We start from the raw sequence: 17,622 nt of genomic DNA on the forward strand, positions 1-17,622 counted from the left end.
TGTTCGTTGTCTTAATGAACTCCCTTGGCCATTTACTGTTGCCCAACAATGTTTTGTCTGATTACATTAAAAAAAAATGCTTTCAGGGGCTTTGACAAGCAGATACTAATTGTTTTTGCGTTGAAGGCTTCCGGTGCCACTTAACGCGCTTTCACCTGCAGATCAGTTCCCAGGCCTGCAGAGTAAGATGCGGGTGGTTCTCCGGGTAGAAGTGGAAGCCGTCAAATTCCTGAAAGAAGAGCCGCACAGACTCGACGCCCTGTTAAAACGCTGCAAGACTATAACCGAAACCCTCGCCACCATGCGCAAGTATGAGCCTGCTCATCATCAGCACACGCTTTACCTTTACCTCCTTATTACATCCCTATTGACATTGAAAAGATTTCAATATTACTATAAAGGAAGCATGTCCAACATTACCTGGCGCGCAACCTTGCTCTGTTTTGATCAGTTCGAGGAAGGTTTTTTTTTTTCAATTTTTACATCTGCCAAAGAGGTTACGTCTCTTTTTGCTTGTGTGTCAGCAAAACATTATGGATTTTTATGCAACAGGGAGGACAGACAGGCCTTGGACCACGGAAGATTGATTAGATGTTGTTGTTATCGTTGATCTGGATCAGAGATTTGAACCATAGCAAAATATTTCAAATCTCTTAAACTATCAGCTGCTGAGAAATGGAAAAAAAAACCTTGGGGATGCATTCGACCTGATAGCCTGGTTGCATTAGGTAACACTGAAGACGCTTTTTCAGTAACATAAACAAAGGCTTTTTAATTTTATGGTTATTGTAGATTTATCCGAAATAAGCCTTTTAGCTTTCTGTTGTCAGTCTCCTACTCAGACTTCTGTTCATCTCAAACTTCTACTTCAATTCACCTCACTGATAAAAAAAAAAAGATCTCAGATTATTCACGCTTGAAAACATGAATAATCCAGTAAGATTTGTGTCACATTTGCGTTGATTAATGACTGCGTGTGCCATGTCTTGCCAGACAAGCGAATGAGGGGGTGTGGAAGAAGCAGGAGGACTTCTCCCATCCCTCGTCGAAGCACAACGACGACTTGCGAAAGTTTGCGGACTTTGACATTCCCACCAGCCCACCTCTCACCATCAGTGACCTCGGGGGAGGCAACAGCCTGTCCAACTGGAGCCCCCACGCCAGCCTCAGCCGAGGCCACGGGAACCTGTCTGGTCCTCACAAGGACAGTTATCCTCCCGTCCCCCACAAGGGCAAAGCGCTGGAGGAGCTGGAACGCCGCGCTGCTGCGGACAAAGCTTTGTCCGTAGAGGTCCGATTGGTAGGAAGGACTTCCGCTGCTTTTCACATTTGCCTCTATTTTTCCCCTCCGCCGTACATAATCAGCACCACAAATCATTTCATATTGCAGTCACGCCAGTCGGGCAGTGCTTTAGAGTGTGCGTCTAGAGTTTCGATCCGTCTCTCCACTTCCAGGCGGCAGAGCGGGATTGGGAGGAGAAGCGGGCCAGTCTCACCCAGTACAGCGCTCAGGACATCAACCGGCTGCTGGAGGAGACCCAGGCGGAATTAATGAAGGCCATTCCAGACCTGGACTTTGCTGCCAAGCAGATAAAGCCCTCCTCCGTCACGGCCTCCTCTCAGAATCCTCAGAGTGGAGCGGCAACCCTGGAGCACCGCGTTAGCAAGCCCCAGCACAAGCTTTCTGGCAAAGAGGGCGGATCCAGGCGCGGCTCTGGTGAGATGGACTGTGCAGTTATTTCACTTGGCATCATTTTCATGCATTGCAGTCGGGAGAGAAACCTTGCCTCTTCAAATCGTCGACTTCCCAAGAGCTGAAAAATACAGCTTGGTTTCCAGCGAAACCACCATGTGTTTTCAAACTAATCCAGGTCATCAAATTCTGTCAAGAACTGAAACAAGATAGGAGAGTAGGGAAGCAGGTTTAACACACAACACACGCAAGTATTGCTTGTTCCTCAAAAGGTGTTATTTTCACGTCCCTGTTCCAGATGAGCTGACGGTGCCTCGATATCGCACAGAGAAACCCTCCAAGTCTCCTCCCCCGCCACCACCCAGACGTAGCTTCCCGTCTTCTCCGGGCCTGATCACCCGCAGCGGAGAGCCCCTCATTCCTGGAAAATGTATAAAGGTAAGACACGTGCACCATGTTATATAAAGGAAGGATTCTGCAGTTAAAATATTTTGAAATTGAATGCTTCCATAAGACTTATAGATCTACAGATTATCTAGAGATGACTAGAGGAGTGGAAACTGATGTTTTGTAGAATTAAGGAATGTTCTGGTTAGATCATTGTGTTTTCAGATTGTAAGCTTTGGAGTCACGACAAGCCCTTTTTTTTAATTTGCGCTCTTAGAAGTCTGAATCTGAAGAGACTGAAGGCCAGAAGCCGCATATAAAACTGAGGAGGGCTGTGTCTGAAAACCCTCGTCCTGCGTCCACACCCCCCACACTGGCCTCCGGGGACCGGGAGGAAGGGGAGGAGGAGAGAATTGCTGCCGAACTGGAGGTGAAGTAAAAAACATTGCTTGTACACGTTGATCGTATCCTCAACAGGCCGGCGTTCAACGAGCGGGGGAAACTGCTCTCCTGCTTTATTATTTATGTCACAATCTGCCACCGGCTTTTGTGTCCGTGCAATGAGTGCGCAGACACGCTCTCCATCATAACCACATGCTCAAGCAGCAGGTGCCGCATGTCGGCCTCCGCCCGCCCGCCCGTGGCGGAGAGGAGAGCCCAGAGATCACATACTGCTCAGTCACACACATCATCACCCAGGGCTCATAGATCACAGCCAGGCAGATGGACCCTGATGGCTGCTTGGACCGGTGTTTGAGATGGCCTGCCTGAAATGTGACGGAACTAAGCGTCAGAGGCTCCTTGTGTCGATTATTCAGAGGCTGTTGTGTGTGTGTGTGTGTGTGTGTGTGTGTGTTTTTTTTTTTGATCCTGTTATAACAGCTTTTGAACCTCACTCTTCCCTCCCCAGCTGTTTGTGAGAGCCCCACTCAGGCTCACACTGCCCCCAGCGTGTTCCCTGCCTGTTAGCGCTGGCAGCAGGAACAGCGTAGCCCCCTGCAGACGGGACCTGTGGCCCTCTCAGGCCCCGGGCCCTGAGGTAACGCTGACCCTGAGTGCTGTGGATTTCAAAAACTCAGTCTCTGTTCCTTTTAACCCCTCTCACACACACAGAGGGAACCCCCAGCTACTGCTCAGCCTCCAGACACATCCACCCGTGCACTCCTCTCATCTCTTCAACCCCAATTTAACACAGCAGATGTTCTTGCTCACCCGCATCTCTCTTTGTTGTTGATGTGCATATATTCTGTGTTTAAACGGAGTACAACTGACTAATATCACATACATACACATCAAAGGGCTTATTTTCACACTGATTTTAGCATTTATTCAATTACATAATGTGACTGGTTTTTAGACTATGTAACCATACAAGGTAAGCACTTGATAGTGTTTTTACTACAGTTCCATTAGCTCTCGTTTGGTCTTCACCAACACCTGAGAAAGGTATCTTGGTCTTGAGACGGCGCGGTGCACAGCTTTGTTCAACAGCTCGCTGCTGATGTTGTTTCTCCTTTGTGTGCTGGACAGATATCCAGATTTGTTTTGCTGGAAAAAGCAATGGTCATGATATGTTCGACACTCAACTGTAGAATGAATTTAATTCAAAATAATGAGCTAAAATATTTAGATTATAAAAACACTCCATAAGTTCTTGTTGGTAGAAGACTTGCTGTGCGTTGGAATGTCTTTACGACCATTTAGCGTCAAACATTCGTTCTATAATTGATTGTTAAATCATCCTTGCCACACAAACCTACTCACACTTAGCTCCGTCCTTCACAACATTAACTGTTGCTGATGTTGTTTTGTGTGTGCGTGAGAGCCTTTTATGTTAATAGGAAGTCATCAAAAAATACATTACACGTGATGCGATTACTAACTCTTCTCTTTCTCTGTTCTTCGGTTGCCTTATTGTGCAGTGATCATCACTCACTTGAGCGATGACTAATCCAATTTGTTTGAATTTAAAGCTCAAGTGCTTTCCTCATTTATAGGGAAGTCGCTTGTGTCCTGTCCCCCACATCGTGCTGACGGACACAGCTTCGCCCGCCGCCTCAGAGGATCCCGTCAGAGATTTAGCGAAAGACTCTGTGGAAGAGGGTCCATCGAGAGATTTGACGAGGCATCTTTACGAGACTCAAGTTTCAAGGGGAAGGGGTTCGTTCGGGAGCTCTCTTCAGCGAGAGCAGCGCTGTTTGAAACAGGACACAGAATCGAAACAGGAGCTCGCCCTGCTGTTGACAGAGACGGAGGTGAGGGTGGTGTCGGCTCTCGAGGCCCGGGAGCTCAGCGAGACCACGGGAGAAATCATTAAGACTCTGACAATCTCACCACAGACAAAAGATGTCTCTGCGGTTCAGCTGGGAGATTGGCCGCTCCTCGTGCTCTTCGGGGAGGAGACGACAGGCAGGGAGGCGTTCCGGCTGCTGTGTTCCCACCTGGAGTCGTCCAAGCCGGTGCCGAAGCCCAGAATGAAATCCTCCCTTCACTCCAGCAGGCAGAGCTCCCTGGTGGAGGCTCTCAGAAGAGGCATAGCGACAGGAGACGGGGGGCTGACGCTTCAGCACAACACCGAAACTAACACAGTTCCGGAGGGGCGGCAGGGTTCGACACACGGAACTCTCGAGCCCAGTGGCTCTGCGGAGAGTCGGACGAGAACAACGGAAGACGTGCGCCGCAGCACCTACAGGAGGCTGGACAGCTTGGAGGAGACCATCCGAGAGCTGGAGAACACCTTGATAGAGATCAGCGGCCATCCGACTGCGGAGCAGCTCTACGCTGAGACAGCCGCGAAGAGCGCTCCGACCCCGGAGACCAAGAAGCCTCTGGTCCCACCCAAGCCGTCGTCTCCGAACTCGGCATCGACCCAGGTTCATTGCTTGCAGCCGCTGTGCAGATTCCTGCTTTTAGAGCAGCATGCCCTGGTTTCTTCCTTCACTCCTTCTCTCTGGGTGGTTGTTGGGACTTTCAAGCCTCTGGTGTCTGCTTCCTGATTAAAAACGAATTCAAGTTGTGTTTGTGATTGAACATATGTAGAAGGGACAGACAACAGACTTCCTTCCCTCTCTCTCGTCTGTTGTGTGATTATTGCTGGAGCTGTCGTCCCGCTGAGCCGAGGCGTTGTCTAGTGTTTCTGTATTGATTTGTTCCCCGCCTCTATTCCTCAGACTGTGAACTTCAGCCTGTCTAACCTTTTGTTGCATCAATCGGGCAATAAAGAAGTCCCACGGAAATATACAAACATTTCTGATTTCTTCTTCTGCTTCTTTGCTCGTTCTTCTTTTCTGGGGTCTTTCGCTCAGAACTTTGGGGGCTGCATGGGGCCGTGTACTTCAGCTGTTGTGGGGTGCATATTTTATTTACTGGGTCACGTCGTGGTTGTACAAGTCAAAAGATTTGTGGCTAAAAGCAAAACAAAAAGAGAGTCATCATCTATGTTCTGCTCCTGAGCCTTCGGGAGAACAGAAATCTAGCTCTCGTACTCGCACCAAAGCCCAAATCACTTCTAATTCCCTTCTGGTTGATACCTACCGACTACGTGTTTAACTCCATTACCAGACATTGCGAGTAGCCTCCTTTTCAACTCGCCTCGACTAAAGAGTGGCGATAATCAGAATTGCATTTGCCGTTTCAGCTGCCACTTTCGGCGAGGTGTCTTGACAGCCGGCGTAGTATCCCCCTGTTGCTCCGAGTGCAGCCTCCCGCTCGGGGCAGGGCCGCAAACACTTGACAGCCACTACTGTCATGGTGAGTTTCAGCCCTCTGATGTTAGAGCCATGGAAGCATTCCCACGGGCGTGGATGAGGATTACAGAGTCTTGACACATGATTTCATCACCCAACTTCAACCGTGTTCATCATTTGATCGTGACCCCCCCGTCCCACTCCGGTCCGACATTTGCCTGCGCGCTCACCAAATTCACGCTGACAAGTGATCCACTTTCAAGCCCCGTTTACAGTTCAGTTTTTAATTAGAACGAGGATTCGCCCATCGACGATGGAGAACACCCTTTTTCCATATTCTTGCTTGGCACCAGGGAAGGGAGACGAGATGAGAGGAAAAAACTAGCTATTTGAGACCAGTGCGGTTAATCTTTCATTAATTTTCCTCTCAGCTGATATCTGCTGTGTGCAGAGGAGGCACCGCTGGATGGAAATTTTTCCCGAATGTGTGTTTGTTTTCGAGCGCATTAGAGTCGGTTGACGGAGTAGCTCAGCGAGAGAGACCATTAAGCACACTGCCTCGCGGATCCTGCGGCGAGGGCTGTACAGTAGGCAACGCAGTTGTCAGTTCTGATGCTGTGTTCCTCTGTTCTCCGCCTTTTGTCACTCGCTGCTGATCGATGCTGAAAGTCTGTGAAGTGGGTAGTTCAGTTTAATATTGGCTACAAGTGCTGATCTTAAAAAAGCCTCATTGGTCCCAGGAGATAGTCTGCACGGACTTTATGTGTTTTCTTAGGCAGAATCTAAAGGCACCGGAGGGGAGAAATGAAATGCACTGTGTGTCCACAGTCTGATTCACACTTTCTCCTCTCTTCTCCACTCCTCTTCTCGTCAGGGAGGGAACGGTTCCTGCGTCGGTAAGGTTCTCCACACCTCTGCTACCTCCAAGCTGAAGCACCTGCAGCAGAACAGCACAGACAAGACTAAAGGCGGCAGGCGGGAGGACTCCCTGAGGATCCAGGGCCAGCAGCAGGTACAGTATCATCTTCATGTTTAGTACTGATGGGTGTAGATGAGAAGCTACTTTCCGGGTGCTCTCAGTATTTGTTGCCTGTTGTGGAAGTGACACATAATAGGGGTATATAATACGGATTCCCTAAAGAACCGACAGTTGGGTTTTTTTTGCTCACAAGATAATAACTTGTTCCCACACAATAAATATCTTGTGTGTCTGCGTAGTGAAGGCATAATTGGCTTATGCTGCTAAAGCCAGAGGGGTAAGTTGCTTTTACAGCTTTTAAGAGTTTGTTCTTTTCTCACGATATTAATTGCTTGATTTGGACAGTTGTCCACGCTGTTGGTGCGTGAGCTCGAAGATGGATTTCTGCTTCTTGCCCGTTTGAAGGGTTAGGGTCAGCTACAAGATGTTAGAAAAAAGTATCACCTGTCGGCACTTTAGGGGCTGCGCAGTATAGAAATGATAAAGATGAAGATTGTTATCATTTTTGAAAGACAATGCATAGCAATTTGCCCTCAGTCGGGCAAAAAGAGGCAATGACCCATGATTATTATAAATCAAGACGGATGGGACAGAGAGTTCTTTGGCTGTGGAACAATGTTAACAACCTGTCGGAACAGACAGTATCTTAACACCTTTACTTAGTATTGGGTATTACCATAATATACATATATAGTAGTCCGTATAGTAGTAGTAGTAATTTTCTTTTAGTGATTTTAAAGATGTTTTTAGTAAGAAATTAGCCTGGTCATGCAGAACGTCTTGACTCCTTCACAAGTGTTTCATTTCTGAAGTCTGGCAGAAAATCAGGCATTCATTCATAACACTTTTTTAAAGTCTCTGTCCATACATTTGTCCGATAGCTGACATCTTCTGCTGGTTTTAATTTGTAAGCAAATGAGTGCTTGCTGGACATAAGGATGCTCGATGGCCTCCGGAGACCAGGAAATTGAACCGTTGAAGCATGTCAGTCCAGTAAAGTCAAAAGGAGATTCTTCACCGTCCCTGTGCACAGGAGGGGAAAAAGGGCTTAATGTCAATGTAATTTAAAACAGAACAGGAGCAGTGAAGTGCACCTAACCCCTCCGTACTGCACAGAATTTGACCGACCGTTCTCACACAAATCCACTCTCGGAGATTGCGGGCGGAAAATACGCAGAGAGGGAGAGATTTGAGAGATGGGGGGAATAATGAGGCTTTGGTCGCCTCAGACAGAGAGAAGATTGGAAGGAATCGCTGCGGTGCTACGTAATAATCGCCCCTGGAGTCGGTGGCAATCACTGATTATTCAATATGAAGAGGACATTTATCCTTCACCGCCATTAAGTCTTTTCACGTTTCCGCTCCTTCATGTCTCTTTCCTTCTTTTCGCTTTCTGCCCTTTGCAATTTTACACATGCCTCCCCTTCCTGCATTTCACTTCCCCCCCCAGTCGGTGCCTCATATTCCCTGTGATTTGGAAGCAGCGTGTATTCCTACACTTGTGTGATGAATGTTTAACTAATCCCATTATTTCAGTATGCCGCTCACACACGGCACGCTCTCTCCTCGTCCTCGGAGGGTAAAAAAAACAGTCATAGTGACGCTGTATGTGTGAAGGCGCTAAACCTCAGTCAGCTGATTGTCAGCGTGGGAAGGCGATGCCAAGCTGTCGAGGGTGGCAGCATAACTGCAACTGCATGACAAATAGCAACGCTGACCCAAACCAAGAGAATAAACAGCCAGTGAGCTGTCTACACAATTTGACAAATAACTGAAATTTGTGGCATTTTGAAGTATGATGTGCGTAGGTGAGAAGTTGAGAGATCAAGCTGTAAATTAGTAGGAAGGTTTGAAGAGGTTTTCGTCATGAAAACAACGAGCACAGAAGGAAAACAGCTCTATCGATGTACAACTGCCGACCAGTGTGGTTGTATTGGTCTTAATACCACTACTACTACTACTACTACTACTGCTGCGACTACTACTACTGCTGCTCCTGCAACTACTACTACTACTGCTGCTGCTACTACTACTACTACTACTGCTGCGACTACTACTACTACTGCTGCTCCTGCAACTACTACTACTACTGCTGCTGCTACTACTACTACTACTACTACTACTACTACTACTGCTGCTGCTGCTGCTACTGCTGCTACTACTACTACTACTACTACTACTACTACTGCTGCTCCTGCAACTACTACTACTGCAACAACTACTACTACTATTACTACTACTGCTGCAATTACTGCTACTATTACTACTACTACTACTACTGCTGCTACTACTAATACTACTACTGCTGCTGCTCCTGCAACTACTACTACTATTACTACTACTACATTAGTAGATACCAAATCCAAATTTATATGTATAAAATAAATATTAACATGATTAAACTGGGTAAAACATAAATTAAACTTGAGGAATAATTTTAATTATTGAAACTGAACTGTTATTATAATTTTTTTCTGAACAGTACATGTCGTTTTCATATGAAACATTTATTTCGTGACTATTTTTGTTTCTTGCCTTACAGCTATATATATAACATAATATATATATATATATTTATAGCTGTAAGGCAAGAAATAAAAAGATCTGCCGTCTTCAATGTCAGACCAAGAAACCACAGCACAGATCCCCGACAATTTCACTCACACAAACGTATGAAGCAAGAATCTGTCAACTGAATCGTTTTAAATTCGAGATAATGAAGCAGCTGAACACGGGCTGTTCCTGCAGTCCGTCCCATCAAATTAGCGAGGCGACTGGCTGATTTACATTCCGCCTTTTTTGAGAGCTAATTCGAAACTTTTTCCAACTGTATGTTCCCTTCTTCCAGTGGTTTTTCTCTCTTTAAATCGCTGACACCAGACGTGTGACCTTTCCGAAGATACGTCCTAATTATAGCCACTGAAAAACTAAACGATGAAGCATTCGGCTCCTTTTGACCAACTGAAAAGTTGGCAGGTCATTTTTAAAGAAGACATCTGTGCAGCATGTGACACATTCAATCAGTCACATTCATCCTGCGTCTGTCTTCGCTTTATGCCTTATTATTGGTAACATTGTAACCTAAATAAATCACCCCAATGTGAGGCAGTACTTCACCTTCTAAACTCCCGCATGCTGATCACACTTTTGACTGATATTGTTGTTCTGACAATCAGACGTGCCCACCTTGGGTGACATCGCTGCTCGGCCCACAGCTGAAGGTAAACGTGACTCTTCATCTTTAACCTTTCCCCGGACTCTGCTCCCTAAATGTCACCCCCCGACACTTTTACCCTCCCTCCAGCTCCCGTTTGGTGTTTCAGATCGTTCTCTTTTGTCTCTCTCTCTCTCTCTCTCTCTCTCTCTCTCTCTCTCTCTCTCTCTCTCTCTCTCTCTCTCGCCATATGATAATTGACATTTCTAGGGCGTTTCGTATGGGGCCACAAACTCGGGGAACGAGCACGGCGCTTTGGAGTCCCCCAGTGGTCGTCCCAACCCCCACGACCTAATACACTGACAGATCTAAATGTATAAACATCTTTAGAATTAAGAGGCACTGCCACCATCCGCCGAGTGACAGCACCAATTAAATGAAAGGCAGCTGGTGTTTGCTAACATGTTGTGAAAGCCAGCTGGAGGGACACTTTCACATTTTTGAAGACATCAGTCTGTAGTCGCGAACACGAGTCGCACTGGAACAACCTTTTCGGGATTTACGCAGGCTCGGTGTTCGGCGCTGCCAATTTTAAATTCGGCTCTGATGTCGTCTGTGTGTGTGTGTGTGTGTGTGTTAATTGCGGGTGTTAGAATTAACAGAGCCTCTCCGATGGTGCTCTGCGCCGGCGTGCTGGAGCTGCCTGCTCACCAGAGCTTCACTGAGAGGTAACGGAGCCTTTCCAGGCACGACGCCCCTTCGAATCAATGCGACGGAAAAGAATAGACGGTTTCAGGACCACAGTTTCTCCCCATTTGCTCTGGCACAGATCAAGGAGGTTCATGACAACGTGGATCACTTCCACGCCGGGAAAAACCCCATTTCACTTTCCCATTTTGGCCTCTCGTTACTTCTGGCGGTAAAACGGGGCCAATTAAAAGGTGCCGGGCGCGAGCTGATGGCCAAAAAGAGGCCGTCGTTTGGCAGGATTGCTCTGATGAGAGATGAAGGACGGCTGCTCTGCCGCACTCGCACACCAGAATAAATGTGTCGGCCGGGCTTGAGAGGAGTTCCTCGAGCAGAAGGAGCGGCCCCTTCGCTCCCGGGGGGATGGTTGGCAGCACCGTACCTGGAACGCCAATAGAGCGGGAGAGAACCTGCCAGCGAGCGCGGTCTAGACGAGCACACCTGCTCTCCTTTCACAGAACGAATCCCCAAACTAACGCTGTTTAAACTTTTATAGCTGCAGAAGAAAGAAAGATAACTTTCTCACGTTGCCTTTTATGAAAGGCATAAATAAAACTTGCAGGGTGAAAGCAAGCACGTAAAAAACAACAACACCATACACCTGTAAAAAGAGAGACAAACACGTGTTGTGAGTGTGTGACCTTCTCGTTTCTAATGTTGGAACGGTGCCACCTACTGGCTCGTTCCAGCATTACACCGGAGGGACTGAAGGGCAGATGATATCTGTCCATCGGAGTATTTTGCATTTCTCTTTTTAATGAGTAACACTCATTAAAAACAAGTGACAAAATAAAGACCGGTCAACCGTGTGAGTTTGCGGTCGACCGCCCTCGCTGCTGCGCCCTGTGAAAGAAGTTGTGCGTAGCGAAGGGGTTCGGTCATCATGTGTACGGCAACCTGTCTGGTGGTCTGCATCACACATGCTGATGTCAACCTGAATAACGATCTCCTGTGTTTGTCTCTTGTTCTTGTCTCCACCTTCCCTCCCGACCCTCCCACCCCCTCCCACTACACGTTTCCTCGGGCGGCACAACCTCACCCACCTCCTTCACCCTGCGTTGAACCCTGCGTCGCCCCCTGCATCTCCTGGCCTGCCCCACCCACTGCACCTGTGACCCCTGCAGCAGTGAGCGACCTCTCTGTGTCCGGCCTCTTCAGTTTTTCCTTCTTCTCGTGTTTACCAGACTGCAGAGCTACACATTATCCACCTCCACCCCCCCCCCCTTTACTTTTTTACATCTGAAGTGTTTTCTCTCAAATCTACACAGAACCCCAATTTGTGTGAATTCGTGTGTGTGTGTGTGTGTGTGTATGTGCGTGTGTGCGTGTGTGCGTGTGTGCGTGTGTGTGTGTGTGTGTGTGTGAGCGAGTGAGTGTGTGCAAGCATGCATGCACGGGCATGTTTGACTGTAATGTTAAGGGAAGGTGCTGCGGGGGACGTTGCCCAGCCACAACAAATTTTAAGACTTTAATTTTTCATGATTTTTCCCTCTTGATCCCCTGAAAACTTCATCTCTCTACATTCCAACCCCCCCCCCCCCCCCCCCCCACACACACACACGCTCCCTGTCTCCTGTGTCCCCGCTCCACCTCAAGGCCTTGGGGACCAACAGAACCAGCGGCGGCATTGAGCCGTACCTCTCTGGCATCAAAACGGGCATTTTCTCCGGCCGAGTGCCCTCTCCTCCGGCGGCAGCGTTTGCCCCTGGCCTGAGGAAGTACCCCCAGGAGGGGGCGATACCCTCCTTCACGGCCTCCCCCAGTCAAGCGAAGGCGCTGCTGGCGAGCCTGACCGCCTCTGGCCTGAGCGCCGAGGCCCTGCTCCTCTCCTCCGCCCTCCGTCATCACCGGCTTCTGCGCGAGCAGCGAGCCTCCTCCATGTCCCTGCCCAGCAGCCAGTCCTCTTCCCCTACTCCTACCCCCTCCTCCTCTTCCTCTTCTTCTTCACCCACCACTCCTACTCCTACTCCCTCCTTGTCTCCCTCCTCTCCCACCCCTTTGGGTTCCTCCCTCACCCTCTCCTCTGGGGATCTCAAGCCCGGCGGTCGTAGCCTTGACAGCTGCAGCCTCGACAAGGAGGAGGGTGTGAAGAGGGACCTCACCCCCGGCAACGCTCTGTGAGGAAGAGGAGGTGGAGGGGAAGGCATTTTAAGCAGCACAACAGAAAGGAAAATTCCAGCACAAGATTTTTTTTTAATTTCCTCTTTCTCCTCTCTAACTTTTGGACTCACTCCAGTCTTGATTCGTCATATTTCCACGGAAGGAACTAGCACGGAGTCACAATCCTCTTCTTGGACATGTTTCCTTCTCATCTGGTTCCATAGTTCTCCTCTGAAGTTCTCCTACACGGTCGTGCTGCCATTTGTCCCAGCTGGAGAGCGGCACAAGCGGCCCCCTCCCCTCCCCACCAGCTGCCGGCTGTAAGCTGATGGATTCACTGACGGCACCGATCTCGTACGTACCCTCACTCGACGGGGGGTGTTAGTGGAGTAGAGACATGTAATATCTAGACTGTGACATTTATCATAGAAAATAGATCGCAATAATCCCAAAAGTGAGTCCTGTAGTTGTGTGTGTGTGTTCTGGATAATATTACTCTCACCCACCTGCATCGCAGCAGAACGTGAGGCCGCTCAGAAAAAAAAGATGTGAAAAAAAACAAACTAAAGTAGATCAAGGTGGTGGTTGTGGTTTCAAGCTGTTTTGTGTTAAAATCACACGTTTTACATTCTGAACTGGTGCTATATTTTCCCCCTCTGTTTGTACAAACTGTGTGAAGAGTTTACATCGATTGTCCCTGACCTTTGACCTGCGCTTTGTACATTACACTATCTGCTGCGAATTTGTGTCATGACGTTTAAACATGTTTATCCATCAGTTCTCTTTGAAAAGAAAAAAAGGAATTGATTCTAAGAAAAATATACAATTTTAAGGGTTTCATTTTAAAAAAGAATATGAAATTATTACACTATATTCACAAAAAGCACACTGCAGGGAGCAGTCTTATTACAGCACATCTTCATAAGAACATGGAACAAAAGATGCACTGATACTCAAACAGAAGGGACAAATGCAAAATGGTGTAAACAAATGCTATATTACAAATGTTATATTACAAATGTTGTATACAAATGTTGTATACAAATGCTGAATTCCTGTACGTGTGTGTACGAACTAGTGAATTATGACAATCAGGATGTTCCCACAGTAGCATCTCACGGGTCGCTACGGCGTTCTTCAGCACCCGTGACGTCACGAAACCATCCCAAAGACTCGAGCACATTGGACCACGAGTAACACACACTTCCTGTCACACATGCACTTGGAAAGCCGAGCTGTTGGCAGGAGCACACACTCTGCTGGTATTTATTTTGTTGTTGAAAAAGAGCACTCTGCCATAAAAGGTACCATATATCGACCAGAACGGGATTTCACCTTCTATCGAATCTGATTAGTTTTTTTCTGTTGGCACACTTTTCCTGACCTCATTGTAGAACATAATAACCCTCGATGAAGAAGAACAAAGTGTATCGTTCACTCTAGTGAATCAATTTGCACTTGGCATCGTCTCAACGCCCGAGGAGTCGCTGAAAGATAAATCCGCACATACACTTAGAGACTTCGGACGAAGCTTGACTCTCGAAGGGTCCGAGAGGAGAATATTAGAAATGTAAACCCCGAGCACAGTTTCCTCTGAAACACACACACACACACACACACACACACACACACACACACACACACTTTCTGCTAAAACTTTAGACTCTGGGAATCTGGTTGATGTATGACGAGCACAAATGCTTCAAATGTTTCCCGAGGGCAGGAAAGTACAGTATAACGTACAGTACATTGTAACCTTTTAGGAATGTTCGGCCTTTTGGTTTTTCCCCAGTGGCAGAAGTTAAAGCACATCCACAAAAAAAAAAGAAAAGGTCTGTCAGTGAAGTGTAAAAAGAAAGAAAGAAAGAAAAGCACAAGGAACCGTTTCCAAGCCGCCTGCCCTGTGCTGTTGCCTCGTGGCTGCCCGCCGGCGTGGTGAACCGAGTCATGATTGGTTCTTTTTTCTTTCTTTCCGCTCGTCCGCCACAGTGACGGTGCGAAACCGATTCTTCGTGGCGCGGAGATGAAAACATGCGCACAGGGGCTCATGTCAGAGAGAAGGCAGCCCGAGGCGAGAGAGAGGGGATTAGTTGGGCGGACGTGTGTTTGAAGGCTACTTTAATAAGGGCGGCTTCGCGTCGCCCCGTCTCCAGCGAGAGTGCTCGTGATACAAAAGGGCCCGGAGAGATGATGGGAGGCCGGGTCGGGGCGGTCTCGAGATCCATTAAGCGGCTGTTCCCTTTCACTTTGCGTCGTCTTTGGTCTGTGAAATACAAAAAAAACCCCACTCAGTGGAGGCGACGCGGGGACAACGTTTGACGGGGCCTCTCCGTCGTGAACTGTGCAATATGTAATTTGACCCCTGACGAACTCCTGCCTGATTAGTTCTTTTTCTCTCCAGAAGGACCTGTGGCAGTGTTGTCTTTTCTCCCAGTGCCTCTTCAGATTCACCTCGATCTTCTATGACAGTATTAGATCAACAGCAATGACAGAATAACACTTGTACCCAAAAGAAAAGAAATGGGCTTGTCCCCCTTTTTTTTTGGCAACTTGAAGTGCAGCGGGCGCCCGGTCGCAGCGGTGACATCTTGACTACAAACTCTCGCCCGCAGCACGGGGGCATTCAACGCCTCACCTCTGTGGGGGCTGCGCAGCTCTGCCGGGCAGGTTTCGGGCCCTGGGCCTTTTTTTTTTTTTTCAAATCGAGTGAAGTCAAATGAAAGAAATTCACTTGCTCATGCCGTTCCACACTTCAAATCCATAACTTTCCGAGTTGAATTTGCCGCATTGCCGTCTGGCGGGCGTTGGGGGGAGGAAGTGTTCACGCTTGGCCGCCCCCCCCCCCCCCCCCCCCACAAAGTGACATCTGAGATGAAACCCTCGGAGGATTGCGTGACGGTGCCCTCTAGAATGATTTTTCTTTTTTCTTTTCTCGAGACAAAGTGTTAGTGGGGCTGTGATTTCAACATGGCTGGACGTTTGGAGGGCATGTTGGAGACACTCCCGGTGGGAGGCCGCTGGCAATCAAGACTGACTCATGCAAACTTGAAATCAAACAATAGAAGAAATATACATATATAAATATATCTAAGTGCGATGTTTGTGTATGACATTATAATTGTGAAGAAAAGTGTGATTATATATATATATATATAGATTAAATGATAAACTGTAAAATGTCATCATCTCTTCAGTTTTATATATATATATCAGTGACCATTTTGTACAGACTTTTCTTTTTTAGGTCATCGAGAGAGACAATAAAACATTTCACACTTGAGATTATTTATTCATACGCAGAACATTTTTATATTTGTTTAAAATAAATTATCTGTATAGATTAACAGTTAGCCTCTGTAATATAGACTGAAGTTCTTTTTTTTTTTTTAATTCTAGGATTTTCTTTCTTTCTTTATGAACACTTGAGTTGATGTCATTTATTTTTCCCTTTTATGAAAAGCCTGTCCCCTGAAAACGCTCGTCCAGCCTGTTCGCACCTTCGCCTCCTCGCGTGAAGGCAAACGGTGCTGGACTGGTGCCTGTGCTTCAGGGCTTATTTTGCTACTGTCTTTTGATTTTTTTGGGGGGTTTGTTGTGTTTCTGTCTTTTTTCTTAGTTTTTGTTTCAGCCCATCTTGTGTTTGTTGCTCAGCTGGTACTAGTGATTGTGGAGATGGTCAGAAACACACATATGGTGAAAGAACCGTTAATGTTTCGCCTGGAGGCTTCATGTTGAGCCTTTGCTGCTTGGAAGTTAAGGAGTTAAGAAAAGAAAAAAAAGGCTTTAATTCTCCTCCGCGTCATGTTTGCATGTGAAAGGGAACGGCAGCAGTGCGGATGCGTTCAGAGACGACGCGCTCTGATTGTCACAGCAGGTGGGAGGACGTTGTGTTGCTTATTCTGCTCCAGTTGTTGCACCGAGTGGCTTTAAGAAGTAGCAGTAAAGCTGAAACACACACACACACACACACACACACAATGTTTGTTAAAAACCACCGTGATGGATCAATAAGGGAATTGTGTGACGTGGTACAGTATGAAGTTTTATCTCTTCCTTTGCCATTGTGTTTTTTTTTTATATATATATATATCTATAATGAACCTACATTCTATAGTATGTATATGAGATGATTTTTACATGAATGTGTGGATGTTAAAAAAAGTCTTGGCATCGAAAAACAAAGAGGAAAAAACTAAATTGACTTGTAAATAGGCCGAGTCATTCCTTAGCGAGTTCAACAAAATTGTTATGTCCAAAAGAAGATGTTTTATGAACAAAAACTACGAGGATGGGTACAAAGTTATATACAAAATCATGCATGTATAGTTTCAAGCTATCGCACGGTGCAGTTTGACAAAAAAAAATGAAATAAAAATGTTGTCTACATGTTTTCTCGGACAAAATGAGGAGGGACGGAGAGAGAGAGGCGCTGAGAGGTTTACAAAGATGACGAATGAGACATTACTCTGGTATCTGTGACGCCGGCATGTTCAGTCTTACTGTGATGTTCTGTGATGATGATGAGGATGATGAGGATGAGGGTGAGGGTGACGACGGTGGCCGATGAGTGCTGAGCGTCTAGGGAGGCTGCAAAAGCTTGGAACGCCCCCCCCCCCCCCGACCAGAGGGGTCACCACCAGTGTCGGTGAACACTGTGATTCTCTCCATTTGTAGAGTAGTGTGATTATAAGAACAAGAGCAACAACAGAAAAATAGAATCTATGATATTAATGATATATGAGTTTAAAAAGCCTAACTGATACTGGAGATACTAATTTATCCGTGTGGATGCCATGATATTCTGTGAGAAATGTGTGTGTTTTTCCCCGTGAGAAGACAGCGGGCGGTTGAACCTGCCTTCTTTTGTACATAACTT

At 47.0% G+C, this 17,622-nt stretch overlaps 2 protein-coding genes across 12 annotated transcripts in view; both read left to right on the plus strand.

Annotated features, from left to right (window-relative positions):
- The window catches only part of si:ch211-278a6.1 (SRC kinase signaling inhibitor 1), a 96,228-nt gene extending 83,950 nt beyond the window's left edge, over positions 1-12,278 (plus strand). For 6 of the 11 annotated variants that reach the window (XM_047328109.1, XM_047328107.1, XM_047328105.1 and 3 more), the window contains 9 exons: positions 162-309; positions 994-1,300; positions 1,456-1,717; positions 1,992-2,131; positions 2,358-2,510; positions 2,991-3,119; positions 4,078-4,953; positions 6,641-6,778; positions 11,771-12,278. In XM_047328109.1, coding sequence (XP_047184065.1) covers positions 162-309; positions 994-1,300; positions 1,456-1,717; positions 1,992-2,131; positions 2,358-2,510; positions 2,991-3,119; positions 4,078-4,953; positions 6,641-6,778; positions 11,771-11,776 — 2,159 coding nt within the window. In that variant the 3' untranslated portion in view covers positions 11,777-12,278. The remainder of the gene's footprint in view (positions 1-161; positions 310-993; positions 1,301-1,455; positions 1,718-1,991; positions 2,132-2,357; positions 2,511-2,990; positions 3,120-4,077; positions 4,954-6,640; positions 6,779-11,770) is intronic. The other 5 variants (XM_047328108.1, XM_047328113.1, XM_047328112.1 and 2 more) reach the window with 3 other exon arrangements.
- Positions 12,032-13,070, plus strand: LOC124849451 (uncharacterized serine-rich protein C215.13-like). The gene is made up of 3 exons (XM_047328179.1): positions 12,032-12,043; positions 12,243-12,763; positions 12,971-13,070. The coding sequence occupies exons 1-3, from the start codon at positions 12,032-12,034 to the stop codon at positions 13,068-13,070; spliced, it is 633 nt and encodes a 210-aa protein (XP_047184135.1).
- The last annotated feature ends 4,552 nt before the right edge of the window (positions 13,071-17,622 follow it).

This window comes from Scophthalmus maximus, chromosome 17 (genome assembly GCF_022379125.1).
Source record: "Scophthalmus maximus strain ysfricsl-2021 chromosome 17, ASM2237912v1, whole genome shotgun sequence".
Taxonomy (NCBI): domain Eukaryota; kingdom Metazoa; phylum Chordata; class Actinopteri; order Pleuronectiformes; family Scophthalmidae; genus Scophthalmus; species Scophthalmus maximus.

Bases quoted from the DNA above. Each gene is read 5' to 3' on its own strand.
- LOC124849451 (XM_047328179.1), top strand. The intron at 12,764-12,970 runs GTGAGGAAGAGG...CTGGTTCCATAG, and splicing joins CTCACCCCCGGCAACGCTCT to TTCTCCTCTGAAGTTCTCCT.